A 27945-nucleotide genomic window follows, 5' to 3' on the forward strand; every position below is an offset into this window, starting at 1 on the left:
TGACGGCTGGCTGGTGAGCTGGGTGCATCTGTGCAAAAAGCTGCCTTAGGCCTTCGGCAACCACGCGGGCTTACTGACTTTATCCAAAGGCTTTGATAAATAACACAAAACTTGGTTTTCGTCCTCCTGTTTTCTGTGATGAAAGATATCTGTCCAAAAACTGCTGTCAGTGTCTCGGATATTCACATGTTCCAATGCCCTGTTTATTTGTTATGAAATGAAATAATTGTTGCTGAGCGAGGCTGGGTTTTACTCCCCACCTCCTCAGAGAAAACAAAGCTTCAAAACTGCAGATGTGGTTCTTGGGAAATCATAGGTTTCCTAAGGTCTCCCTGCATAATTTTCTGAAAAGAATGCAAATGCAACAACAACAACAACAAATCCAAAATCACAAATACATCCATAAATAAACCTAGGGAGTGCAGCGTTAAGGCAACACTTCATGCGTACACCCATACACAAAGAGAAATGTTTGCCTTAGCAGTGGTGCATTCAGTTCCCAATGTTGTGGAATGGGTTTTGCTGTTAGCTTCTTTAATTGCAATTACATAGCTCATGGGGAAGTGTTACAACATATTCAGAGTGATTTTGGTCAATCAGCAGCAAGTATTTCTCTCGTCAAACTTGTTAAGCAGATGAAGGTGAATTGTGTACAAGACTTCATGAGCTGGAGTCCCAAACTGGTGCTGGAAACTCAAGCTGAACAGTGTGAGAATACTATATAAATGTAGTAAAGTGCAGAGATGCTATTATTATTTTTTAATGAGAATAATTATGAGTCGGTAGGGGGTGACATTTGAAGCTGACACTGCAATGGAGTTCACAGTTTTTTCCAACATTTCAGTTTGGGCTGTAGCTCAAGGCTTTCCAGTTCTTTTCTTTTAACTAAACATTCAAATTGCCCATTGCCACTAATGCTATGCTCCTAATTGAGAATGATGATTTCACATAAAGGAAAAATAGTTGCAACCAGATAAATTCAGGTGAGAAAGTAACTTTGAATGCATTGATGAGCTTCCTACTTCAGTTCAGTTTCCTTATTGCTCGCTATCTAGCAAATATTGTGCAACCAAGGTTGTTCACAGAAGGAGCTGAGGAATTTTTATTCGTGGTCATGCATAAACGTGCACACTTGTATCTCATGAAATGTAACCTAAAACCAGAGGCTGTACCGCTCTCGGTTCAGCTAGGCAAACACAGAGCTCAAGCAACACATTTTAATGGAGTACTCACTAGTAGCTATTCATGAAAACCTCTGCGGTCCAAAGAGCTTTGATAGAAAAAGCATCAGGCAATTCCAGTGGAGCACAACAGAATCAGGATGTTACTGCACAATTTATAAATGTAAACAGAGGAAAAAAATGACAAACAGAAGTTTCCAACAACGACAAATTCAGCAAAATTTTAAAAAGATCCTCTTTTGATGCAAACATCTTAAAATACAGAAAACACAGGAAATACTTAAGGCAGAAATTTTGTTTTCCAAAGTGTAAGTATGTCCTCAGCATAATTTAAGTAATCCATTGCAATCCTGATTGCTGCAATTACTTAAGGTAAACTTTTTGACTGCACCTATTGCACACATTCTCCACAGCTGTATAGCAAGAGCCTTCTCCGGTATCAGAGATTCTTCATCGTGATTAGCTGGTCTGTAGAAGTTCGATTTAGTAGTTGACTTAATTAGAAAAGATGCCATTTGTTTGCATCATTCTATTTTATAATCTGGGGCATATCACTCCAAGCTTGAGATTTCTTTTTGGCAAGTTCCATCCACAATGGCTGGTCAGGAGCAGCATTACTGGCTTTCTTAAAGGGAATTATTTCCTCCTCTTTATCCATCAGTGCTGGTGACTGAGCTACTGTGAATAAAACACAGAGTACAATTTACGTTAGCTTGCTCTGCATCTATACACCCTAACTCTCTCATTAAAAACTTGCTGAGTCTTGCTCTGCAGTAGGAAATCTTCGCATTTCACATCAAAACTTCTACAATACATTATTGAGGCAATAACCATTCTGAGCACAACAGAATGCAGTGGTTTTGTTTTGGTTTTGAATGACTAATACATTTTGGTCCCTAAACTTACTAAAAACGATAAGGTGACCTCAATTCCTTGCCGTGTTCTGTGTTAACATCCAGGCCAAACAAGAGCAAGTCTTTCCATTAGCGAGAGCACTCATTTGAGACTTCCTCCTTTACCCAACCTTCAACTCACAGGAATTTTATTACCATCCAAATTTCTGCCCTTCTTTCAGATTTGAATTTACCAAGTAGATTCAAAGTTATTGGGGGAGGACTGATGGGCAGATAGCTGGTGATCACATCATTCTTGCTTGCTTAGGAAAACACATGGAAATTGAACACTGTTGAAAATAATTTTGCGTGCATTTTGCTTTTTGCATTTGGGACCCAATCCTGTGAAATGGCCTGGCACTCTTGAGTCACATTTCTTTCAACGTGAGTTTTGACTACTGTGTGATCAAAGAGGTAAAAGGAATAAGGCACCATAAAACTCCAGGCATGAGTGCTGAGAAAACAGTTTGCTCTTGCTGATGTGGGACTGGGGAAGAGATTAGGATCTAACCCCTACTCCTCCAGCACACTCAAGCAGGATTTCTTCTGACGAGGTTATGAGATAAGAGGCTACATTTTAAGCATTTTCTTTCCTACCGGGGACAAAATGTGACAGTGAATTGGTTCTCATCAGCGGCTCCTTCACTTCAGACTTTGACTCTTTCCTCTGTTCTTCAGAAGTGGTTTTAAGTGCCAAGGATGAAGGTTTGCTCCACGGCTGCTTCACTGACTCCTAGGTACAGAGAGGGATAAAATCCAAATAATGCCCAGAGAACGAGACCAGTTTGGAAGAACACGAGCAAAGGGAGAGAACGTGGTGCCTGTCATGGTCCAAACCACAAGGACTTATCACACACCGGCTCCACTCCTCTCACTCAAACCAGTAACTGTACAGAGAGCTCTGGGGGGTTCACATTTGTGCCCACAGTACTCAACTTCACAAATTGAAACTATCCCTCTGTATATCTTCTTTTTCATAACAGTATTTGTGTAGGTTGTTTTAAAGTCAAAATGTATTCCAAGCCCTTTGGAAACCTCTACTAACATATATAGGACTTAGAAACAGCCTTGTTCTCATGTTTCCCCTCCACCTCCCAAATTTTGTGTTTTAGTGCACTGCTTTTCTGGAGGATTGAATGTAAATTCCCATAAAAAGGAAATCAAACACATCCTCCTGTGAATTTTTTTTGCCAGTATCAAGAAGTACCCTGAAGTGATAGTGCCTGGTGCCATGTGAGAGCGAGAGGAAGAAGTGGGAGCAGCACAGTGGCACCACGCCTCACACACTGCAGTCAGGAGCATCTTGGCATATTTCTCTGTTAGCTGATGCAGGGAAATAAAACGCATGGCATGCGTTTTAGGGAACATTGCCAACTACAATCTGGAGTTTCCTATTTTGACACAGAAACTGTACTTTGGGATTATTTAAACCCGCAGTGTTTTAACTGCTGTGACAATGCTGAGTATTATTGCAGTTTGCAATCTTGCCTAGACATTTTACTAGATTTTACTTCTTATTAATCTAACCACTGCTACTTTTCTTCATCTAGACATCTTTTCTTATTCCAGGGTATAATAGAGTGATCTGGGTTTCTTATGCTACCATTTTAAGCAAGAAACTAGGTCATTTGCACTGGGAATGGTAAACTGGTACAGGCACACACGTTCCTGCATCAGTGCCGTGTTCTTACTGTGCACGAGGAGACACAGGCAGCACTCGCATGCTGCTGCCTCCATGAGCCAGCCCAGCAACAGGGAAGCCTTGTTAGTATTCTGTATTAACACCAAGTGCTTCTGCTAGCACAGCTTTGTCACCCGGGAAGATCTCTTGCTACAGGTATCACCTTCTTTTGCAGGGGATCTTTGAAGAGGCAGCACCGGCCCATGTTCTGTGGCACCACATGTGCGCCTCAGTTATCCGTGTACAAAGAACCAGAATTTTTATCTTGGCACCGGCTGCAAGTGTGAAAGTTATTTTTATCCTGCTTCACTTCTCAAAGCTCTAAAAATTGTTGCTCTAAAATCCTTCTGGGACCAAGCTCTTCATTCAGTGTTAAATCAGCCAGAAGGTACAGGAGATTCAGTGAAATGGTGTGCTTAGAAGAATAATTAAGGGAATTTGTTCCCACTGTACTGAGAGAGACTGTACAATTTAGCACCTTTTTTTGGTTATTTTAGCATATGATACACGCCCTAGGTCTGGTAAGTATGTACTGGGAACCCAAGGAAGTTTACACACCTCTCTTAGTTCCAGGATTTCTTGGAGATATAAAATTACTTATCTGAATAACCAGGGGACTCTGCATCTGTAACACATTTACGAGAGCAGTGTCTTTGTTACTTATGATTATACTCATTAAGTATCTGTAATCATTGCAGCATTTGGTTGGTAGAATAGCAATAGATATGAAGACTACCAGAGGAATGGGATACGAAAGCATCACAAAGTTGTACTGAACATACCTCTGTTCTTTCCTTCTCTTTATTCTGTTTCTCTGTATCTGATTTAGCATCTGGAGTCACGAGTTTCTCTCTGTCGAGTTCCTGCTCTTGCTGTGTGCCCCTCTGCTTCTGCCTTGCGATGGTAATCCAGGCGGGCTCTGTGGGACTGTCGGGATCCCTTCTGGAGTCTCCAGCAGTCACCAGGGAAGGCATGCTTCTCTCTGTTGGCAGATTATTTATATACACGGTTACTCGAAAGAGCTGTAATTAGCTTCAGCTCTCACTTGCTCAATATACTGGTTTGTCACACGAAGTGGGATAAGCCTGGGGAAATAGGAATTCTTTTTAGTTTGGTCTCCAGAGAGCAATTTTCATGTGCTCACCATTTTAAGTTACCAATCTACTGGTGAGGAAACGCTTCTCATCTTTGTTCAGCCAGAGTCGAGCATCACTGCTCTCATGTGAGGGAGATGCAGGGAAGTCGATCAAGCTTCAACAAGCTACCCGTTTTCCAAGGTCTCCTCTTCTCCCTGGAGATGAGCAGCAGCCGATTCAAAGCTGGACGCAGCTGGGCCAGGGGGTTACAAAGGCAATTCCTCCCCACTGTGGCTCCCATGCCCAAACAGCAGCGGGTGATGCCTCAGGCTGGCTCCTGCCTTCCTGCGGCCCCTTTAGGAGCAGCCTCCCTGGCTCAGCCCCTTGTTGCCTGCAGTCGGAGTCACCTGAGCATGCAGGAATACTGCTAACACCATAGGGTTAATTCCGGTGTTTGACATACGGCTTACTTGGACTTATCCCTGCTGACACTGACCATGCCCTGCATTCGGGCCGGTCATCCTCAGCATGCTCTACCAGAGCCGAGATTTCAGAGAGACATGAAAAAAATGTATTTCCTACAGAAAAGGGTCAAAAGTGCCACCCTGCTATTCTCACAATTGCTGTTAAGGGACAAGCTGTATCCGGAGGTACAGGGAGGTGAAACACTGTATATTCAAACACTCTGTGAAGAGAAATCCTGTCTGTAGGCTGAAGAGAACCGGATGAAGAGAAGAGCCACAGGTCCTCTCTTGGCTCCAGTCCCCAGGTTCTCCGCTTCTTCCTTGCCTTACACTGCACCCAAATTTCAGTTTTCCAGCTAATACAGAGCCTCTGGGGTGGTTTAAATGGGGAGTGAGAACAGTGCTAACACTGCCACGTGCCATGACAGGGTCACAGGGAAAAAAGCTTCCTCAGCTGCTTCTGGCCAGCATGTTCCCGAATTTATGGAGGGCTGCTTCAGAGCAGAAGTTAAGCGTTTCCATCTCCTAGAATCATGCATAGCTCTGCCCCCTAGAAATAAAGTTTGTTACCTATTTGGCACCCTGCTCAGGGGCCAGGGGTGAGGCAGATCCAGCCGGGAGGGATCGCTGACCCATGCTCGGCTGCTGTGCTGGCACAGAGCTCTGCCACCCTGCCTCAGGACCCCGAGGAGGTGGCAAACGTTTTTGGAGAGCCGTGATCTAATTTAGAAGAACGTGGCCCCGTCACAGAAGCAGGCAGGTGTCTCTGAAGGCACGTTTGAGACACCTCGTGCAGGCACGGGGGATGAAGGGGATGCTGCTCGCCCAGGCAGCTCTCACACGAGCTGGAGTCTGTGAACTCAGGCACATTTTGAGAGGTCCGTGAAGTTTATTTGCTCAGGGCTTTTCTCATGTCACTGTTGTACCTCACCGTGACAGACTAGTTAGCTGAGCAAGGAAACACTGTAAAGCCTGTGTCAGCTGAAAACCACAAAGAGAGAAAACAAGATTTTCTTTAAGGCCAAAGGAAGATGTGTTGCCAGCTGACAGCCGCGTTTCCCTTCACGTTCACCTCATGTGATCTCGCAGGGAAACCTCTGAAAGAAACAAGCCAGGAACTCAGTGGTGCAAAGGCAGCACAGATATAGCAGGGCCCCAGGACACTGACAGAGCTTCCCTCCCCCAGTACTCTGCGTCCCACCTACGCCCCACCTTTCCATGCCAACAGCTGTTCCTCACATAACCTTCTCCCCTTCTCTTCACTGCCCTCGCTTCATTTTTGTCTCATTTCACAGACTGCGACTTTAGTGCCAGGAGAGATCTCCAGGTGTCATCTACTCTGTCTTTCAGCTGGAAGGCAAAAATCAGTTGCAAGACCAATTTCACATAAACTGTATCCTCACCAACATCTAGGCTGGTCTTAAAACCTCTAAAGATGGGACAGATCTCATGGCCTTCTTAGACGATCTATCCAGAGACCTGGCTGTTCTTTTTCCACCAGATCTTCTCCCATTGGGTAAGGTAAACCTTCCTTGCTCTAATTTAAATCCATAAATTCTCCTATACACTGTGGACGTGAGCAGATTACTCATAGCTTCCTTGTGGCAGCCTTTTTACGCTTTGAAGGCTTAGACCACATTTCATTTTTTAAAAATATAATTCTGATCAGTTGTATTTTCTAGATGCTTTATATGAATTGTCCTAATTTAGTCCAAATCTTCTTCAAAATAATGGCGCTCAAAACTGGCAAGTATCATTGTGATGAAATGGTGCTGGCATCAGGTGGAGTGGAAGGGCTACTCCACATGCCATAGAGATATTCTCCTGTAGACATTGGTCAGTACAATGAGTTTTTTTTTCAGGATTATATCGTTCTTGTTTGAAATTTTGTTTGTGAGCTCCAGCTCGTGTTACTTCCCTTCTTCCCTTCCCTTTTTGCATCTGTGCATCTGATTATTTTTGCACACATAGCAGCATTTTGTACTTGTCTGTAACGAAAATATTCTTTTCAAACTATGTTTCCAATTTCTCAAGAGAACACTGATTTCTATTCTTGTCCTGCAGCGTGCCCGCAGGCTTTCCAGCTTGGTAGTACTTGCAAATGTAAGAAGCACACCCTTAGTTCCATCACCCATGTCCTTAAAAATACTGAATAGCACCATAAGCAGGATGACCACTGTTAATATGACAGTGAATCATTAGTTGGCACATTCAGCAGCTTTGCATCAACCCAGTGAGGAGCTTCACCAAGACTGCATTTAGGGGAATGTCATAAGAGGATGTAATGACACTTACCCATTTGCCCTGCAATAGCAGTTATCATTTGATTTGACTTCTTTTCATCAACCCCTGTTGTTTGGAACTTATATCCATGTTGTCTTGTAGACATTTAGAAATAGCTCTATTACTCCTTTCAGTATTTCCTATGAAGTTAAGGGTTATATAAGACCCTTTCTCCCTCTCTCTTTTCCCCACCTCACCTCCTTTTTCAAGATGTGGACCCTCCTGGAGCCTTCCCTTCCACGTTTCTCCAAGACAACCACTAGCAGGTCAAGGACTAGCCAGTCTTCTTTGAGTCTCTTAGGACAAATTTCATCAGGAGCTTCACCACTAAACCCACAGAGCTGAATCGACGTGATGCCTGCTAATACATCTGCAATTGCATTCTCTCATTTGTTTTGCAGGTCATGCCCATGTACCTTTTTAGATGGTAAGCAATTTAGTAAGCCCCCCTTTGGCCAGCCAGACTCTTCCTGTAACTCCATCCCACCAAACATCCCCTTCCCCCACGTGTCCAAGCCTCAGTTTCAAGACTGGGCTTTTTCCTCTGACTGTACAGCTGCAGACACACCAGTACACCTTTTCCCCAGCTGCTAGCACCTTTGTAATGCCCTTCCCTGTCTCTTATCTTGGCCTTCACAAACACCAAATCCTTTACTGTGAAGTCCCCTTTCAATCCACCCACCAGCCCTTCCATAACATTGGGAACCCAGCTTCTGCCTTGGGCTGCAGGAGGTGTTACTTCTTAGTCTTCGTGATTCAAAGTCACCCTTTGTGTTTTGTCCCATTTTCCCTGTCACGCCACAGGGGCTTTCTGTGAACACCAGCTGAACCACATGTTGCTCTTCCTCAGCTCCCACCAAACAATCAATACTGACAGTGACTGCTACGCCCAGGCTCTACCTACTGTGCTACGTGTAATAGTCTTACTGCTCCTTGTGCTCCCCTTTCTGTTATCCTCATGTATTTAGAATTCCTCTCTCTTGTTTTGATATGCATTTCCTAGCACAACAGGGTTCCCGATCCCTCAGTGATATCTCAGGAGACTGCTATTATAACAATGTTTTTCATAAGGCAGATATTACAATGGGAAGCATCAAATGCTTTGGCTTTTCAGATAATTCTCCTTGATGAGAAACCAGACAACCCAGTCATGCTAATTAAAAGGCAGCCAAATTAGAGCCAAACATCATCCTGTAAGAGATGGTATCAGAATGCTCCTGTGATAATAGCAATAAAAAAAGCTCTTTATCAACAGCTTTAAAGATAAAGGTATGTACCTGTGCAGGCCTGACCTAGGACAGTAGGACAGCAGAGTAGTAACACCTACACCAAGGAGGATCAAGAGCTTCTGGGAGGGGCTCTCTTCTTTCTTCAAGCAATTTTGTTTTTCTCTTGTTGTTGTGAGAGTCTTTACTACAGGAAGCAAGTCAGGCAGGCGAGGCAGGGGAAATGTGTTCTCTTCAGCAAAAAGAAAATTAGATGCAATCTGTGCAGGATTTGCTACCTTATCAGTCAGCCAGGATTACCGTAAGGGGACAAAGAGATGCATTCACAATTTATTATCTTGCCCGTTGCCCAGAGGTCCTTTACATCCTCCTGCCTCTAACTAGGGAAGGCAGCGTGGCAGTGTACGTGCATCACTCTTCCAGCTGCTTTATGGTACTAGCAGAAGATGGAAGGTGGTACAGTAATACAGGAGAAAGTAAAGTGGAGCGAGTCACTGTTGCAGCTGAAAGTTGTCTGAGTCTCTCCTATGAAACTCAGAAGACCTGAAGACTGCTAAAAGGCCAGAACCTTTCTCTGAAAGTGACTATTCACAAAAGAAGTGTTACTTGCACACCTTCCTCGTTTCAGTGACTGTCTACTCAACCCAAACAAGTCCTCCCTATCTTATCCCACCCCATCCAGTCACGAGGCAGTCAGGATGCTTTCATGATTCACCGTGCAACAAAGCTCAGTATTTAAGGAACTGGCTAGCTGCAGTGTAACCAAGAAGTACTCAAAAGACCAATCTAATTCTCACTTCTCCCCTAAGTCACACACACAGCAGCTAACACGAGAGTTCCCAGCAAGTACACCCTGCTTTCAGGGAGACAGCACAGCCCAAAACGCAAGCAGAAGCATCCTCTGTTGGAAGTTGTACAGGGCTGGCATGCCCCCAACTCCACAAGTGCTCTGCGTTACAGTTCTTCTGTGAAGCAGGGGCGAGCCTCTCGTTCTCACATCGCACTCAGGAATTTCTGAATAAAACTGAATTCCAAATCACATCCTTCAGTTCTGATTACAACATGTTGTTTCAAACAATGCACTATTCAACCCTCTACCTAATAACTTAATGAACTAATAAAGGATGGCATTGGCAGTGATTTATCTCTCGTTCACTCACAGTTTTAATCTCATGATTGTTCCTTTCCTTGGAAAGGATTTGGCCCAAAGCTTTTGGAAAGAAGAGCGAGCCCCTTCTTCCCCTTGGGGCAAGGCACAGAAAACAGGAGGGCACCAGGTCAGAACTTGTCCAACTGCTCTGCACGTAATGTCACCACACAGGAAAACTCAGTATTTACTGCTCAAGTCTGCTGCCTCTTGAAACCACACACAAAGGCTTCTGAAGCTTTTCCTCCACCTCTCCCACCCCAGCACATGCAAAGACAAACCCCACTGCTCCACCAGCCCTGAGCTCCTCACCACTTCCTCAGCTTCAAGGCTCACCACCAAAGACAACTGCCCCCAAATGAACTGAACCCTATCGTACCTTTTAAATTCTTTCATGCAGATAAGAATCACCTAAGCTCTTCTCAGCTGGGTCTGACAGCAGCAGAGCTGGCTCAATGCTCCTTAAAGGGGAAAATTCCCCTGCTGCAGTTGTTAAATGCAGTATCTGTTTCCTTCTGTATCTTACTAAAGCAGCTTTTTAAATTTTTATTTTATTTTATTTTTCTCAGAGACTACAGCTCTGCTCTTACAGACGAGATTTCTTCTGCCTAAATATTGGGGAAATTAATGTGTCCACTTCGCACTGAAAGCTGGATGTTATTCTTTCACGTGTATCTGACTGGTTGTGTGAACAGTAAGATGAAGGTACAACACAACTCTTTATGGACCTATATTTATGGAGGATCTGTAACATGGACCTATATATGGAGGATCTATAATTGCCTCGTTATTGTGGCTTGGTTTACATACACACAGAAAGTGGGAGAGTAACACATGCCTACATCTGTCTATCGACAGACAGATATACTCAGTGTATTCAGATGTGTGCAGGGTTGTGTGTGTGCACTGCATACATGAATAGCCACAGCAAAGACATATTTAAGATAGCCCTGAACTTCAGGGATTGATTTGTTTTAGATATGGCCTCAGGTACTGTACCTGATTCCTTTAAATCTAAAAGCCTTTATGCAGACAAACTACAGCAGAGGCTCTTTATAACATTTAGATCCCGTACCTGAGACTGCATCTTATGCCTGCAAGGACTGCAAAGAGTGGTTACTTTTGCCATACAAAAGGTCCGAGGCAGTATATTACAGCCTTTTGAAAGACATACCTCTGAGAGCAAGCAAAGCTAGCTAGCTTGTGTGTTTCCTGTGTGTTGTGAAAGCAAACATACTCATAACTAATCCAAACAACTTTACACGGGGATATAAACCCCCTGTATACACAAGTGTCACTGTTTTATAAGACTGTTTATGCTTGCATTCCACATATTTCATTCCCCATTGTTGTATCTTTGCTTGTTTTTGAAACACCAGATATTTTATGAAGGGCTTTAAAAATGCACATGGCATTTGGTATGCTCTGTTCTAAATATTTCCCCTTCATTGTTAGAGTACTCTCTGCATCCATGTCAGTGTACATATCCAGTTCTTTAACTTCAGACAAAGCAATTCGAAAAGATTTGGCTATATATTTCTGAAATTCCTTTCTTTTCAAAGCTGCTCTGCGAGGGATTTGTCTTTTGGTTGGACCTTTACCACTGATGTTGTTTCTTTTTTTTACAGAAGAAATTGCTATGTTTGCATCACAGTCTGTTTCACTGCTGGAAAACAGCAACATCAGAAAATAGCCTGACACAACCTAAAAAACAACTTCTTTTGGGGAAAAAAAAAAAGAGGACAGCCTTCTTTTCAGCTATAGACAGATATAGACAGCATTAGAGCAATGTCTTTTTATGTCGAGAGAAACATTTTTCCTGTCATTTCAAAGCCCAGATTTGCCACACAATGCATACTGATTTCATTCGCCATTACAGTCACCTTTCTTCCCCGCGTTCCTTTTCTCCTTTAAAGAAAGTCTCATTACTACAGCCCCCCAGTCACTGATTTTTATAGATCCTAATGTGCACACTCTCACAGGTATTACTTATGGTTTTGCTCTTGTAATAACCCGTTAGCGTGTGTTGTTTCTGCCCTTTACAGGATTTATAGAATACCAGCCCCAAACAACACAGCTTAGCATTTCAATTCTTGCAAAGACTTGTGCCTTTAGCTCCTGAAACTTAAACATTACTCCTCCGGGCAGCTAGGGTGACTGATTTCACACATCCATTAAAAAAGTCACCTTGCAGCCCCACAGAGGCCAAGCAATCCCCTGCTAGTTCCCCAGAAACTGCCGGTGAGAAGACTGCTGCTTTCACCTTTGGTGGCAAGCCAGCCTGCCCGCAGCCCTCGCGGTGCCTCTGGTACCAGGAGTGCTGAAAAGCCAAAAATTGAACCGAATGAACCAAATTGCTCCTGCTCGCCCCGTGACACAGCAAGCTGACTTTCTCAAGCTGATTGTACAGGGAAAGGGAATTGCACCCCCCTGCATCGTGATTTCACAGCTTGCCTTCTCGTTCAGCAGAGGAATTTCCTGACTTGCAGCAGGCAGAAACTCCCTGACAGCGTCAAGTGTCCCTCGGTGGCAACCACAGCTCTTTGGAAGGGCTCATGAGTGCAAAGAATAGAGGAGGGCTGGGTGCCAGCGTTGATGGTGGTTAGACAAAAAGAGTGGGTGGCCCAGAATACACGAGGGCCAGTTTGTTGTTAAGCCACGCAATCGATCCCTAAAGAGACGTGCTGATGATGCTTTTCACATTGCTGCTGCTGGCAGTAACAAAGCTACTCTCCTGAGTCACTGGGCTGAGGCAAATGTTTCAAAGAGCTTAAAATGACACTTGCACAGGGGCACTGCACTGCCCTGCAAAGTCCTTTTTCCCTCGTTGCATCCTGTGGCTCAAGATCTCTTGAGCCTCATCAGTCTCTTCTCCCAAGCACCAAGTGATAAGACAAGAGGAGAAGGCCTTAAGTTGTGCCAGTTGTTTAGGTTGGATATTAGGAAAAATTTCTTCACTGAAAGAGTTGTGAAGTATTGGAACAGGCTGCCTAGGGAAGTAGTTAAGTCACCATCCCTAGAGGTATTCAAAAAACGTGTAGATGTGGTGCTTAGGGTGTAATGGTGGACTTGGCAGTGCTAGGTTAAAGGTTGGACCAGATGATCTTAGAGGTCTTTTCCAACTTTGATTTTTATTTTTATGATTCTGTGATTCTAAGATGCCCTTTGCAGAAGTAATGCCGAATTCTCCTGGGGTGATGCTGCGTAAGTCCCCTGTTCCCCCCAAGCTGGTGTTGTGCCCGGACAGTTGAGCACACCTCATTCACCTGCAGCCTGTGGCAGCCACCTCAGGCTGATGTGGTGGCTTAGAACAAGGAGGTGCTCGATCACATTTCTAAGGAGAAAGGTCCATAGTAGGACAGGAAGGACCTCAGGTCCATTTGGAGCAGTGTTTTGTATTTAGAATTAAACTCTGTCTTAGCCCTGGCATGCTGAAATAGCAGAATGCATTGCAAAGCTGTTCAAAGATGGAAATAGGTGGACAGCTGCAGCAGCTTTGCTTAATGTGGTATAATAATAACAGTGGGGCAGCAGGTAAGGAAGAAGACTATTTACCATCACAGACCAATCTGAATCTCCAAGCCAAACAATCCCAGGCCATCCAAATTTGCTGTAACATTGTCAGGTGGAGAGGAACACGCCTGAAACCAGCAGCCCCGGGCCAAACTCCCGGTGTGCACAGCCCTGCCAGGGAGGCTGGGGCACGGCTCTCACCCACAGGCAGTTTTGCAGAGGGCAGCCCTGAGCCAGGGGCAGGAGTCTCCTTTGCCCCCGGGCCACAGAAGCAGAGGAGAAGCCAGGAGGAGAAATGTAACGGAGCTCCCCAGCTCCATTGCTTCCCCTTCCAGCTCCTCAGGTGCCCACTGTCTCCCACCGCACTCTTGCCGCGCCCGGTCTTGCTCAGCTTCAGCCAGCGGCCTGCGGGGCCAGCAGGAGGCTTTTGCCACCCTACAGGACGAGTGGCCCGAGGCCATGTCCTGAGGTCTTCTTTTGGCTTGGTGTTTCCCCACTCCAAAGCTCAGAGCCTGACCCCCAGTGGAGAACAGCGACAAAAGTGTGGCAGCTCTACAGAGGCACAAAGAAACCTCTGTATCTCCTTCCCACATTCTTAACATCAGACTCGTGACCGGACAGATTCAGCACAGGGAAGAAGTTTCTCCCAAATATTGAAAGACCTAAGGATTTTTTTCCCCTTTTGGCCACTCTTTGAATGTAAGAACATTTTTTTTTTCTGCTCGAATTGCTTGAACGTACTTTACTGAGCTTGTTTACTGTGTGGTTGCAAAGACCTCAGATAGTGGTGTTGCTTTCTGTCTTTTCTGTTCCCTGCCTGTGGCACACAATATATTAGTCTTCAGAGCACTGATTTTTTTTTACTCTAACCCAATTATATTTTGGCTTACAATACAGACAACCGGGTGAAATTTAACAATCTGCAGTAGACTTGATCCTCGTGTCTCTTCTGGCTTTAAACTCCGGCGAGCTGCAGGGTAGCTAATTCTTGTTTCTAAACAAGAAGTGACTAATGGTAAAGATGGATAAATGAATAAGCAAAGCTCATAAGAGACAACGTACAAACAGCATGCTGAGCATGCCAGGCAGTTAGTAGTATTTCTGCCTCAATACTATGGTGAGAAAGAAGGTCTACAGATCTGAGTCACTCATCCCACACAGAGGACTGCACTTAATGTGTGCTCCTGCCTTTTGAATTTCCATAAAGCAGCTCCGAATGGGGACATTTGGTAGCTCGATATTTCTGTTTCACAATACTTGCCAATGCACCTTATTTTTTTGAGTGTCACTCTGAACATCCTTTAAACAATGCTACAAAATGCAAAAAGAAAACAGGTAAAAATACCTGTCTGCTGCTTCTTCCCTGCTGCTGTGATAATCTTTTCAGAAAGAGAATCGGAGAGCGATATCACCGAAGGGAGAGCCGTCAGCTCAAGCTCACCAATTCTGAGAGTCACACAACGGGGCTGCCTCCCACTCTCTCACACGTAAGGCCACCCCTCATTACTTAAGATAACTTTATAAAGTATCAGGAGGCTTACCAGGCACTTTACAAGAATTTGGCTTTTTCTCCAAGTCTCTGTCTTCACTTCTGGATTCAGGAGCATGAACAGCTTTGTCCTGCTTTTCCTTGTTTGCATTAGCGTTTGGAACAGTTATGTTTTGCAAGACTGGCTTTTTAGGCAACGGAGGCTTGCTGCTAAGCTGTTCAGAGGACTTTGCTTTGGATTTGATCTTTTCGTTTGAAGAACCGTCAATATTTGTATCAGCTGGTTTTTTGATCTCTGCTTTATCACCTTTTAGAAATGAAGTCAATCCCTCATTTTCAAAATTAAACTCTGCACTGTATCTTTTAATTTCTTTTGATTCTGGTAACAAGTAGTCTCTATATTTCAAGGACATTGAGGTGGATCTAAGTTTTACTTGAAAAGGACTTTTATCTTCACAGCTTGGCTGATTCTGAGATACCACAGAAGAATCACTTTGCACCGGAACGGCATCGACAGCTGCAGACACACAGGCAGCTAACGTTTCTGTACACTGGCCCATGTTCTCAGAGCCAGATTCTGGCAGCAAAGTCTGTTTTTTATTGCTACATTTTCCCTCCTCCAGATCTGATCCCTTCTGCGAATCTTCACTCCGCTTCTCATTTTTCAAGGAGGCCTTTGCACTGGTCAGGAAGAACCTGGTATTTAATGGGTTGTCAGACTCTGAGCTTTCTGGAAAGTGCAGGCTCCTGGTCCTTGGCCTCTCCCGTGCAGACGAGACAGAAAACTTTCTCAAGGCGTTGAGTTCACTAGCTGCTTTTTCAGCTTTCTTCCCCAAAATTTCTTCCTTGTGGACCAGTGGCTGACTGCTCTCTTTATCAGAAGCAGCTGCTTCTTGTACAGTCTTTGTTTTCTCTAGAGACCAGGAAGCGTTTGATCCCACACGGGCTGAAGCAGTGGGATGTGAAACATGGAATGAATCCGTGGGCTGTGAAGAACCTATGAAAAACTGCCTGCTAGGCTCTGACAACACATCAGCCTCTATCTTTGCCTCTTTATTACAGGACATTTCCACAGGCATCTGAGCATCCCTCTGTGTATTTTGTTCTGACTCTTCCAAGCAAATATCATTATTCTTACTAATTGAAATATCTTCCTCAGATGGTGTTTTATTCACTGAAAACACAGAAGGAAGCTCCGCACTTTCTTGATGGGTTGACACATCACTACTCACATCCCCAGACAAGAGAACCGATGTTCCTGGAGAATCATTTTGGTTTTGTACTTCTCTGTCTGGACCAGAACACGGAGAAGTTATGGAGCCTCTGCCTTCTAACAGCAATGGGGACTCAGACTTCTCACATGTTGTTTCCAGTGTTGGTTGGCAGCCCTCCGGCTTATTCTCTGGTAGCAGAGCTTCCTGTACAACAGCAGACTCAGAAGTGGGCTGAGTCATCTCTGGTCTCAAAGCAGGGGGAAGGTCCTCAGGCACTCTGGGTTTCTGCCAGGAAGCCACATCCTGCACTGCAGCTGTGCCGCATGGCAGTTCTTGATCACTGGTTTTGAATACGGCATCTGGCAAGTCTGTCTGCATCTCCTTTTCATCATCCTCTTCTTCTTCTGGGGTACAGCTCAAATCAGTCAGAGATTCAGACTGGGTCCTCTGCAAGAAACAGATTTAGAAAGCCCCATCACCATGTACAGATGCACATTTTTTTCTTTATCGTGGCATTCACAACCAAGATCTTACAGAGGAAGCCAATACTTGCCTCCAATGCTGAGCATACTCTTTTCTTAACCCACCTACTAGATGCTTTTTCATCTATGCAGATCCTGGAATAACACATTTAACCAACATAAAAGCAATCAGTGACACTTCCTTCTGCACAACTAGCGCTTTCATGCCTTTATAGATGGGAAGTTCATCAAAACAATGACCATTGGACTGTCCTTGGCACTTGATTCCCCAGAGCATACTGGGTATGTTGTGCTGCTCCTCAGCAAAAAGCAGCACTTGAAAGAGAAAATCTGTCCCTTTGTATTTTGCTACTCCATAATAGCATTAAAAATAAAACAACCCATTCTTCCTAAAGCGGGACTCTGAAGAGGGAAGGATACATAGAAGGAAGAGCAGAAAACTAAGAAGTCCATCAGGCTCTGACACACCATGCCAGCTAACTATCTACCCTTATTTGGCAGTCTTCTGCCTAATTGCACTGTGATACAGCACAATCTTGCCTCCTTTGTGCTCCAGTCTTCTTCTTCTTTCAAGAATTACACTATTTGATAAAAGTTTATATATACATACGTAGCTACCTGTGAGGTCTGGAGATTAAACTTCAGGTAAGGACTGGCTAAATACACAGGATTATTTGAAAGCATGTTATTAAACCGCTGAATATGCATTTTTTCATATGGTGCTTGTATGAGCTCAGTGAGTCACTGTAGTCTGCTGGGTAAATACATATTTTGAATGTGGGCCCTGGTCCTAAGAACACAAAACTTGCATTCTGAAGATACTTTTAGGATTCTCCCAATTTCTTGCTTTGCAAGTGCAATTGCAAAAACAAAGCCACAATGCCACTTGCATATCCGGTGAGGGCCCAGGAATGTAGAAGAAGGTATTAGTAAGCCAGAAGCAAAGTGCACAGGCAGAGTTGTGCAGGAAAATATTAAAAACTGCATTATCTAAAGGTGGAAATTCTCTTTATGGAAAACCAGGAGGGCTCAATCATCTGGTAGTTTGTAGGCAGACTGGACAAAGCAATCGTATTTCAGTGATAAAATTACAATGGAAGAAGAAGTTTGATCAGACAGTTACCGCTTTATATGCTTTTCTAAATAATTGGCCTCATCATTGTGTTGCTCACAGCAGTGCTCTACCAAGCCCAAAGATCACTCAGAGATTTTGAAAAATACTGAATAGCAGCTAAGTAATATTTAGGGACAGAGGCAATAATATTCCTTTTGTTAAGCAAGCCAATTTAACAGCTTTAATGTATTGAAAACATTGAAAGAAACCACAAAGTGTAAATACTGTAAGAAGAGCTGTAAACTTTAATTCTAAAAAGTGGAGGGAAAGAAGAAAAATGAAGCTATGCCCTTCACAAGATACGACAAAGAATCAGAAAAACGGTGCTTTATAATGATAGTTTAAAAAACAACAACAGTTTCAGTTACGTGCTGTTTTTTTCTGTGGAGACTTCTTGTAAATCTCTGTAGTGCACATAAAGGCTTACAAGTTTTGGGGGCAAGGAGAAGGATGAATTCAGAACAGTTCTAATGTACAGAACTTGGCTCCAACTACTAGGTCACAACTTATTATTTCTGTCATTTCTGAAAATATAAGCCCAGTTACATTTGGGAATTTTAACCAGCTCCTCCATCAACAGTCTCTCAGAGTGAGTAAACAAGTTGAACGTAACACCTTCTAAAAATTTCTTTTAAGTGAGAAATCAAGCAGTCAGCCCAATTTCTGCATCACAGACAAAATACTAAACTGTGCTGCATGGTTAAGTTACGAAGAAATTGTGACACAAACTGCTGTATTATGAGAGCTGACAAGTGATCTGATAATATTTAGTCTGTTGCTCCTGTCTACTCCAGAAACAGTCTCATCAACTAACAGCTAATAACAACCAAGAAGATATCCATGCCGCACCCTGACTTTTCTTGTCATATCTGAGTCTGAAATACAAAGTCCAGTAAGAACTTCCTAGTTTCATGTCAATGGTGACATTACTTATTTTCACAATTACCTGAGAAAATCTTCTCATTTTACTGGATCTCTGGTTCCGAGGTTTTATTAAAAGCTTGTGTTTAGCAGCAGAATTATCCAGGCAAGAGGATAGCTCGGGTGGAGTGTCAAAATCGGCTGCAGGTGAAATGCTAACATCATGTGTCTGGGGAGCTCCAGTTTTAGCACTTCCACGCCTAGGGAACAGCTGACCGTCCGTAGAGCGAGATCTAGAAGGAGGACCCAATGTAACCTAAAAAAAGAAATAAATCCCCAAGTAGACAATTAAACAAAGAAACCAAGATACAAATATAACAATCCTACAAAGAAGGGGCCATGTTTATTGCCATTTTAAGGTTGCTTCTTTTTCTTTCTGACGCCCTTTAAAATACAATGCATTTCCTATTGTTGTATGTGGAACATTGGTGTTGGCAATTCTGTGTTTTAGCTGTTTGAATATCATCATATACTGCCCAGTGGGGAAGAACAGGCCACATTTAACTAGAAGATGTAAAGCACAGAAATGCACAGTCAACACATTTTAGAAGACAGATTTATGAAGAGTACTCTGCTACAGAACCTAAAGGGCCAGTTTCCTTTCAGGGTCTCTCCTCCAGCATCCCTGCCTACTAGGCTCCTACCCACAGTTTTGCTGGGCTGGAACATCTCTAGCTTCCTATACTGCATCAGGTCCCTTCCAACTCCACAACACCTTCCTAAAACAGAATCAAACATCAATGGCATTGATACCAAAGTCAGCTTGCATTTTCACCTCAAGTACTTACATCTGCAAAATAAGTAGGGATTTTACCTGAAATATAATATTTCATTTATAGACTATTCTAGGGAAGGAATTGACGGACAATTCCTACTAGTGCCTGGAACTTCTGACCTGAACGCTCCAAAGGGGGCAGTACTTTCATGCAGCTGGAATTCAGCTTGCCTGTGTGCTTCACCAAAAACTGACAGAAAAAGGAGGCTTAAAAAATTATGAAAAATGAGTCTAAACAGGGTTCCTCCTTTCTTTCTGCTTCAGTTTGTGCAAACAGGCAAAATGATATTTCTAACCTATCTGTCATAACATTAACATAACCTCTGACACCTCTTGATAAGTCTCCCTTTGTAGGCTTGAAATTCCAGTTCATTTCATCAGAAAAGGTTTCCTCCTTTGTCACACTTTGTTCTGGAAGGCTCTGGAAGTATTTTATTGAAGAGGAGAAAGGGAGAGCAGTATTGCGTTGATTTTATTTAGGGAGGGGGAAAGCATCAGCATTTTCTGCAAGTAGAGTTCTGCAGCATGCACTGCAGCTAACAGACGTCCCGTAGTACAGCTTGGGCCTGCTACAGCTTCCTCAATGTCCAGGGGAAAACTCCCATTGATTTTAGGGGATGCTGGATCCACAGCTTCCGTTCATGCTTTCTATTACAAAAAAAGCACCTCAGCCATGCTAAATAATGGATGCTCTCATTAATTTCCACTCTACGATATCTGCAGCGTAGTGCTGAAACATGACTAATGTACAACAAATGATACTTGGCTGCATTATACATTAGTACCTAGCAGTGAATACATTGACATTTCAGCTCCATGACAAAGACACAGCACATGTTCTCTTTCAAGGCATTTCATTATTTGCCTGCCATTTTTTCTTTTTGGCTACCGCTTTTCCTCGACAACTTGCATGTCTTCTCCTTGGCAATGCTCAGCATTGGCCATTACACTGGAAAACTGAGAATCTGCTTCGTTACTCCTCTTCTGTTTCAGCAGCCCAAGTGAACGCCAGCTCTGAGCTGGCTGCAAAAGCCGCCTGTCTCAGGAAGCCTGGCTCTGGCCAAGCCTGCTGGAGAAGGGGGGGCTAGAAGACCCCCAAAACCTCACGCTCACATGGCTCACCTGTCCTTCAGCTGGTAGCGCTGATTAGCACAAGGCGAGGGGCAGCGAAGGAGCCCCATCCTAAAAGGAAGGATGGGATCTGCGTGATCTTTCTCCCTTCTTTGAGCCAGGAAGGCTTGCAAGACACAACAGGGTGTCACTGCCGCCCAAAACCTCAAGCATTATGTTGGGCAGAACTCCCCATCTCTGCGAGCCGGTCTCCTCCGACTTGTAGGAGCAGGGCTCATCTCTCTGAAGCTCCAGGTAGACCCTGGGGTTCGGGAGGAAAGTGTTCCCATGGTGCTGCTTTCTGGCTGCGCTCCGAGACCAGACTGAGATGAGGAGCGCTCTGAGCTAAGTGATGGGGCATGTGGAAAAAGCTGAGCAACCGCAGCGTCACCGCAGCGCCTCAGGAGTCAGCGAGTGAGTCAGAGAGTGATGTTAATGGAACCACGGGGAGACATAAATCCTCCCTTAGCCAACACGCATCCGGGCTGGACAATATATTTACAGTCTGCCTGCACCGGCTTTCAAGAAATACCTTCTTCACATGTTCCTTTTTTTTTTTTTCCCTTTGAAAATATTAGGGCTTAGCTGCATATATGCAGTTTTTCAAACAGTTTCATGTGGAATCGAACAAGCGAGGCCAGAAATCTTTGCTGAGCCCTGTTGCAGCTGGCCTTAAAATACATTTTGCATAATTACCAAGGAATAGTCAGCTCAGGACTAGCTTTTCTATTTCCTTTCCGCAATTCCCCTCCATTCCTCCTATTTCTAGAAAACACTTTCCCCTTTACCCCCCGTGTTGTTTCTACCATGTCTCCAGCTGCGGACATCTAAAAGGGACTCTTTAGAGCCTTTCAAAACAGCTCTTTAATCAGCCAGAACATCTGACTGCTGATTGAAGAAAGCCATCTATTTGCTTGTACTCAAGTCCTGAAAACATCCCTTCAGCAGAATTCACAGCTCGCGCTGGCTCACGTGGCCAGAATCTGACTGAAGACTGAACCTCGGTCTCCTAAGCAGCAATGTCAGCCACTGTCATCAGGCAAACTGTTTCTGCATCAGTGTGAGGTAATTTTGCATTTAAAGCAAGGGTCTGGGCAGATTTCAGAGGATCTAGATATTGTTCATGGCCCCTCAATGAGCCTTCTCCCTTATCCTATGCATGTAACCTAAGCAGTCTTTACTGCAATTTCCCATCTTTAAAAAAGGGATACTATTTTAATGTCAAAATCTGGTTGATTGTTTCTGGAGATTAAATCATGTCTATGAATTTTGCTAAAGGATACGAGCTATTTCAGAGGGCATAATTATTGTTAACGGGAGCTTACTTGGCGTCAGAATAATGTTGATAAATAATCATAACTTTATATTAGAAGGACAAGCATTATAAAGGCAAAACAGACAGACATGCAACTACACACATACAAGGCTGCTTTTGTAGCAGACAGACAACAAGGTAATATTTATGCCTTGCGTTTCATTAAAGGACTACTGTACATAATTGCTTGGCCCTTAATACATTTGGCAGAAGTTACCTGTTCTTCTTCTTCACTGCCTGTTCCAGCTAAACTCAAAGAGCTAAGGTGCTTGTGAGAGTCAGAGAACTGTGGGATGGAATGAGGAAGAGATTCAGTAAAAGACGACAAATGAGATGGATACACCAGCAGAAACCATCTACGCAAAGTGCACACAGATGCTGACAATGTAAGTTGTTCTATCTCTAGTCTTAAGGATTAGCAAGGATACTACAAACATAAAGTATAAGACATGCAGATAAAGAATGAAATTATGTACAACAAAACTATCATTTAAAAAGAAAAAAAAAACAGTTTCAAATTCTTTTATGTTTCTTTTGCCCAAGACAGACTAGAAAAACATTAAGAGAACTCTCTTATCAGCACTTTCAAGGGAGCACACAGATTTTTCAGACTATTTTTTTATGCCTTGCAGCTCTCTGTAGTCCCTAGAAAAAAACCGGCATCCCCATGCATGCAAAGAAACACACCCTCTCTTTCTGCATTTTCTGGAATTATATTTATATTTCAACAGGAACAGAGATTGTTTACACAGATAGATAGCATTTTTCCACCTCAAGTAAAGTATTTCTGAATTGTTCAGAGGTAAAGTAGTGATACATACTACAAACCAAGTAATTTATTCTACCTCCCACACATAGGTAAAACAAGTAATTAAACACTGATTTTTGTCAGCACCAGAACTACTCACTCTTGTTGTTGTGCCTGAACTTAGGACGTCATGGAGCAAAGACATTTCTGGAGGGCTCCTGGGTAACCCATCATCTTCAGAACTGGTCCCAGCATCCTCTGTCCGCTTTGCATGAAATCCAAACGGAGGCGGAGGTCCCAGCTTCATGGTAGGCTGGAGTTTCATCTTTAGCATGGTGCAATATACGTTAGCATGCGATAATGAGGGAGGTTTCCCCAGTACATTTTTTAGTTCAGATCAATGAGTTATCTTTATTTTAGCTTCACAATTGAATGACCCAGAACCCAGGACATCTCACTTTAGAGGTTCTGTGAGGGGGCCAAACAACCTGTCCATTTTACAAATATCTTTTAAGTAGAACCAAGGTAAGATACTGTTGTCTAATTAATAAAAGCAACACTTGATGGAAGCTGCAGACAGATATTACTTGCTGATCAAATACTCAACGATGAATATCATCAAAAAATCAAGCCTGGAAAGACATTCTACCTCTTGCATTTGAAAAAATAATATGTTGTGTAAATTACCTGCAATGCTCTAATCCGATCAGAAACATTTTCTTGAGAAAACACTCTTACTGGCCTTGCAGGCTCTTGCCCAGTCTCAGGGATGAAAATGCTATCATGCGACAAAGCTCTGCTCCCCATAATGCCCTTGTGGCTCCTAGAATAACACAACAAACAAGCAAATGCACACAGATTTCTTTTGCCAGTCCTCTTATTCTTAACTCTGGTGGTCTGTTGGAGTGGGAGACTGATGTGTAAAGCACACATCATGCCCGAGATTCCAAACTTCTCCATGAATGCAATACAGTCATTCAGACAAATCTACGTAGCACAAAACCAACCAAAATATGCAAGTGTCAGTATCTGTCGTGTTAGCAAACCAAATCAAGGTTAGAGATGGTTTAACCCCAGCAACTGAGCTGAGCTATGGTTTATTTAAAAGCTACTGCCCCTTGGCTTGGGGGCATCAGCTGGGTGCTGCGATGGTGCCACAGGCAAGCCCAGCTGCAAATCGAAGGGAGTTCACATAACCCAGCCTGTGCCTGAGGTGAACTAACTTTGTGCTAATGCAAGAACATGTCTTGCAAATGACTGAGTGCTACCCTATGAAAAATAAATAGTGCCTTTCACTATTTAAGCATAGTAGAACATTTACTGCATATCCCTGCCATACAGGTCATTAACAAAAATGTTGCAGGGGATACAGTTCTCACCTAGAACCATTTACATAAAATCCTTGCGAAGTCCTGTGCTCTATGCCAAGATCCTTGGGATTTTCCCTTAGGAGCCTGGGGACACATTTTTTCACAGACACTTCGTTGGCTGGCGATAGGAAGCAGAAGAAAGCTTCTCTCTTATTCTGATTCCTACCTTTGATGCTTGCAGCATGTAAGGTCTTTTGAAAATGTTACGTGTGGGGAATGAAAACCTCGTTTCCTCATGGAAACGGCAGGGCGACACATGGACAGACAGCTAGCTGCTAGGAGGTCTCCTGTGCTGATTTTCCTCTGCTTAGCTCATAGCACAGCTGAGCAGGGACCAGAAATGTGTGCACATGCCATTTCTTCTAGGACTCCTTTCTTTTATTTTTATTTTTTTAAATGGGAAATGACAAACCAGAATACATGACTGCTCGGATTCAAGTAACTACCAAATTAATTGAACAGACTGTCTATAAAAAGAAATAGTAATGTGTATTTTTGGATCTTAGGTACTCTCTTAGAGACGTTCAGAAACAAAAACAAACATGGCAAAAAGTAACATTTTCCTTGTAATGGCTGCTATAAATATGTTTGATAACACAATTGCAGGAAAAAGTTAATCTGTATGACTGCTGCAGAAGGAAGGAAAGCCTGCTGCTTCAGCTTAATGCATTAGAGACATTAGAAGAACACTTTATCTACATGAAAATGTGATCTCTGCAAAGCATCCAAGGTCAGAGATCTATACCACTTTGCAGAGAAAGTGCCAGTCAGGACTGCAATGGCTGTTTAATGCACCGACATCTTACAAAGGCTGAACAGCAGCCAGCTAAGCAGTGTTGTTACATGTGCACATTTAGCCCTGCGTGCTACCTTCGCTTTCTCTTTCTAGTAGACACGTACCTCCTGGATGTGTAGCGGAGGTTTCCTAAACATCTCAGATTATGAGTGCTCTATTTAATTTTCCTTTCTTTCAAGGTATTTTCTGGTCTTTGTTTATTTAAACAAATGTGAAGAAACAATAATTTTACAATCCTGTGAGTAATGGCAAGGGAACATATCTAAACCAGCCAAACATTGTACCCACTCGGTCATGACCTTGTTGAGTAGCACATGAGGGAGAGAATATTTCACCATTCCTCATCTTAAAAATATGTTGTTGAACAAAAATGCTATCGCCCACTGTTAGACCTGACGTTGCCAGCCCGGAACTCCTGGGGCTTCAAGCTGGACTAATACTACTCTTGCCAATGCTACAGACATTTGTGAATAATTTCTTTCAGTTGTTTGGCGCTGCCTAGTGGCTGTATCGTGCAGCGTCGTTCCAAGTGGATGAGATGGGTTTGCCTTTCTAGTCCCTCTGCACAGCAGCAGCTCTTGGCTGCACTTCACCCAGGAACACAAGTCCACCTGTCCATCCAGGAATACATTTGGACTTTGCATCATTTTTCTCATGGTTACTTTTTGGATGAGAAGTAATGGATAACATTTTTGGAAATGCCTGCATGAAGACAGGATGTTCAGAGGCATCCAGATCTGCAGACTGGGATTCACCTCATCTAACCTCAAACACTGCAGCGCAGGTACCTGCATCGGAGCCGGTCACCCCAGGCTCCTGCTTACACTTGGTGAGGAGAAACAGGCACTTCTAGAGCATGGTTCATCAGTGACTTCAAGATGTACCACAAGAACGTTACCAGCTTTCTTAGCAAGGTTGACTTCTCTCTGCTGATTACAAAAGGCAGTTGGTGACAACCTCAGATGCAGGCATTTATCCTTTGGTCAGATGAATCCCAGTTATACAGAGGAAACAAAGGCTCTGCAGCCTCTGGTTCCTACTGGCATAAATGATCAGGCATCTACATTTTTTAACAATCCATAGGAGATGCATCTTAGGGGCATAAGACAATTCTGATCAAATTTAAGCTGAGTACCTCATTCTACTTTTGAAGATGAGAACTACATTATTTAGAAATGATAACCCAAGGATTACTTATGCTTAAACAAAAGCTCTTTTAGTTACTAGCTATTAGTTATTGCTGCATCCCATCCACTTGTGATTTGCCTTGCATCAGGCATTTTAATTTGTACTTCCGTTAAAAAGGCAACTGTTTGAGAGTGCAACCATTCTGAACAAAAGGAGTAAGCAATTCAGGGTATCTTTAATCTATAAACATCATAGCAGCTCTGTATTTGTCCACCAGCCACAGTCCAAAGACTTACTCAAGTTCATCTTCTGAATAATAACTAACGTGCATGTTGTGTGAGGCCGCCACATCACTTGTTGACTGGAATAGCTTCAGACTGCTGCTCCCAGAAGACGTTTCTTTCCTTTTCTTTTTACCAAAAAACTTTTTGAAAGATTTGAACTTCGATTTTTTCTTTCCTAAGTGAAGAAAAATAAAGAAGATGCAACCAGCAGCATTTGCAAGCTTTTGGAACAATAACATGTCCCAGATCATTTCTTCATAAGTGGATTTTTTCCTGGAAGAGGCAACACAGTCCGCTCTTGCATTAATATCTTTCAAGACTATACTGATAGCATGAAATTACTATAATCTTGGAGAATGGATTGCAATGTTTATGACATAAAAATAACCTACAGTGAAGGATCTTTCCTAATAGAGTTTCTACTTGCCTCTTGAGACAATTAGACTATGAAGAAAAACTTTGGTATTAACAGCCTGGGATATACAGAAGAAATTACAACTCGGAAACACACTGCCTTTGTTCAGCAAGCTAAATAGTGATGATAAGGACAATGCTGTTACCAAAACCAATTTAAATGCAGAAATAGCTTACTTAGGTGGAATGTGCGGTGTCAGGAGGCTAATGCTTTTATAATGTCAGTTTTATAATACATCCCAGAATGTTTTGAATGCTAATTATGAGTCTCAATGGATGATAAAGTATTAAAATAGAAATCAAGCAATAATCTTGAAAGGTAATGTTAGTCTGCTCAGTGGGGAAAGACCTGAATTAGGATCAGTTCCAAGATCCATGAAGAAAAGTACTTAAAATGAAATCAGCGTTTTGCACAAGACATCCCAACAACTTGTGCCCATCCTGTATATGTTGGGATGACAGCACTGGAAAGCATCCCTGCCTGTGTTTCAGTTATTGTTGGATCTTGTTGGGTAAAACGTAATTTTTAAAAGATGCTACAAAAATCTTACTTCAAGCCTCTAGAAATGTCAAAGCTGCAACAGGTCTTGGAGACAGAAAGAGAGAAATGGAGAATGCATTCTTTAAATAACAGATTCACTTTTGTGGCAGAGCTAAGGTACTAAAGCTCAAGAAGCTACAGCACTTATCATTCACCGAGGAAGGGAGCAATTCTACCTGAATTGTCTTCTCCATATCCTTCGGTCTCTTGCACCTTTGGGTCCATTATCCTTGAGGAACTCATGTGACAGTCACTAAAGGAGATAGAAAAAGTGTCTGTCACATCAATGAGATAGATAACAATACTTCAACACACACACAAGCAACTAAGAAATAGTAAAAAATACTAAATATAAAGATATACTTTACTAAAATATAAAGATATAAAAATGTAATATAGTATATAAATACATAAGCAATATATGTCTAAATACATGTTTTATATTTAAAAATACATAAACAATATGAAAATATTCCACAGGACAAAGCTTCTTAGGCTACAGTATAACAGTTTTACAGAACTATTTCCACTTAATAAGGTGATGACACATTACAGTTCAATTAATCAGCTCGCCTCTCCATGCTGAAAATTTGAGTGTCATGAAGTTCTTGAATGCTTCTGAAAGTGTGCATCAGAAGTTTGCTTCTCCGAGTTTCCCTCTCTCCTCCTATTCAGGACCACAGACATAATGTCTTTGTGATAATCACAGCATTCGGGTACCACAACTCAGTAACCTTTGTAAAGAACTGCATGCATTTTTTGTTTATATTTAACTTGAAG

The 27945-nt window shown here is 42.9% G+C and overlaps 1 protein-coding gene and 1 long non-coding RNA gene across 2 annotated transcripts; one reads left to right on the forward strand and one right to left on the reverse strand.

Moving 5' to 3' along the window:
- Positions 1-1075: 1075 nt before the first annotated feature.
- Positions 1076-27416, reverse strand: CRACDL (CRACD like). The gene is made up of 10 exons (XM_035558036.2): positions 27342-27416; positions 26223-26385; positions 23320-23455; positions 22793-22957; positions 22102-22170; positions 18710-18940; positions 15006-16614; positions 4538-4737; positions 2672-2807; positions 1076-1859 (listed from the first exon to the last, which is right to left on the reverse strand). Exons 1-10 carry the CDS (start codon positions 27406-27408, stop codon positions 1711-1713), a joined length of 2925 nt encoding a protein of 974 aa, XP_035413929.1. The 5' UTR covers positions 27409-27416; the 3' UTR covers positions 1076-1710.
- LOC118253561 (uncharacterized) lies at positions 21087-26247 on the forward strand. The gene is made up of 4 exons (XR_004780466.2): positions 21087-21634; positions 22131-22270; positions 22817-22940; positions 25283-26247. It is a non-coding gene; the product is annotated as an uncharacterized LOC118253561 (long non-coding RNA).
- Positions 27417-27945: the final 529 nt, after the last annotated feature.

The sequence above is a fragment of the Cygnus atratus genome, chromosome 1 (assembly GCF_013377495.2).
Source record: "Cygnus atratus isolate AKBS03 ecotype Queensland, Australia chromosome 1, CAtr_DNAZoo_HiC_assembly, whole genome shotgun sequence".
Classification (NCBI taxonomy): Eukaryota; Metazoa; Chordata; class Aves; order Anseriformes; family Anatidae; genus Cygnus; species Cygnus atratus.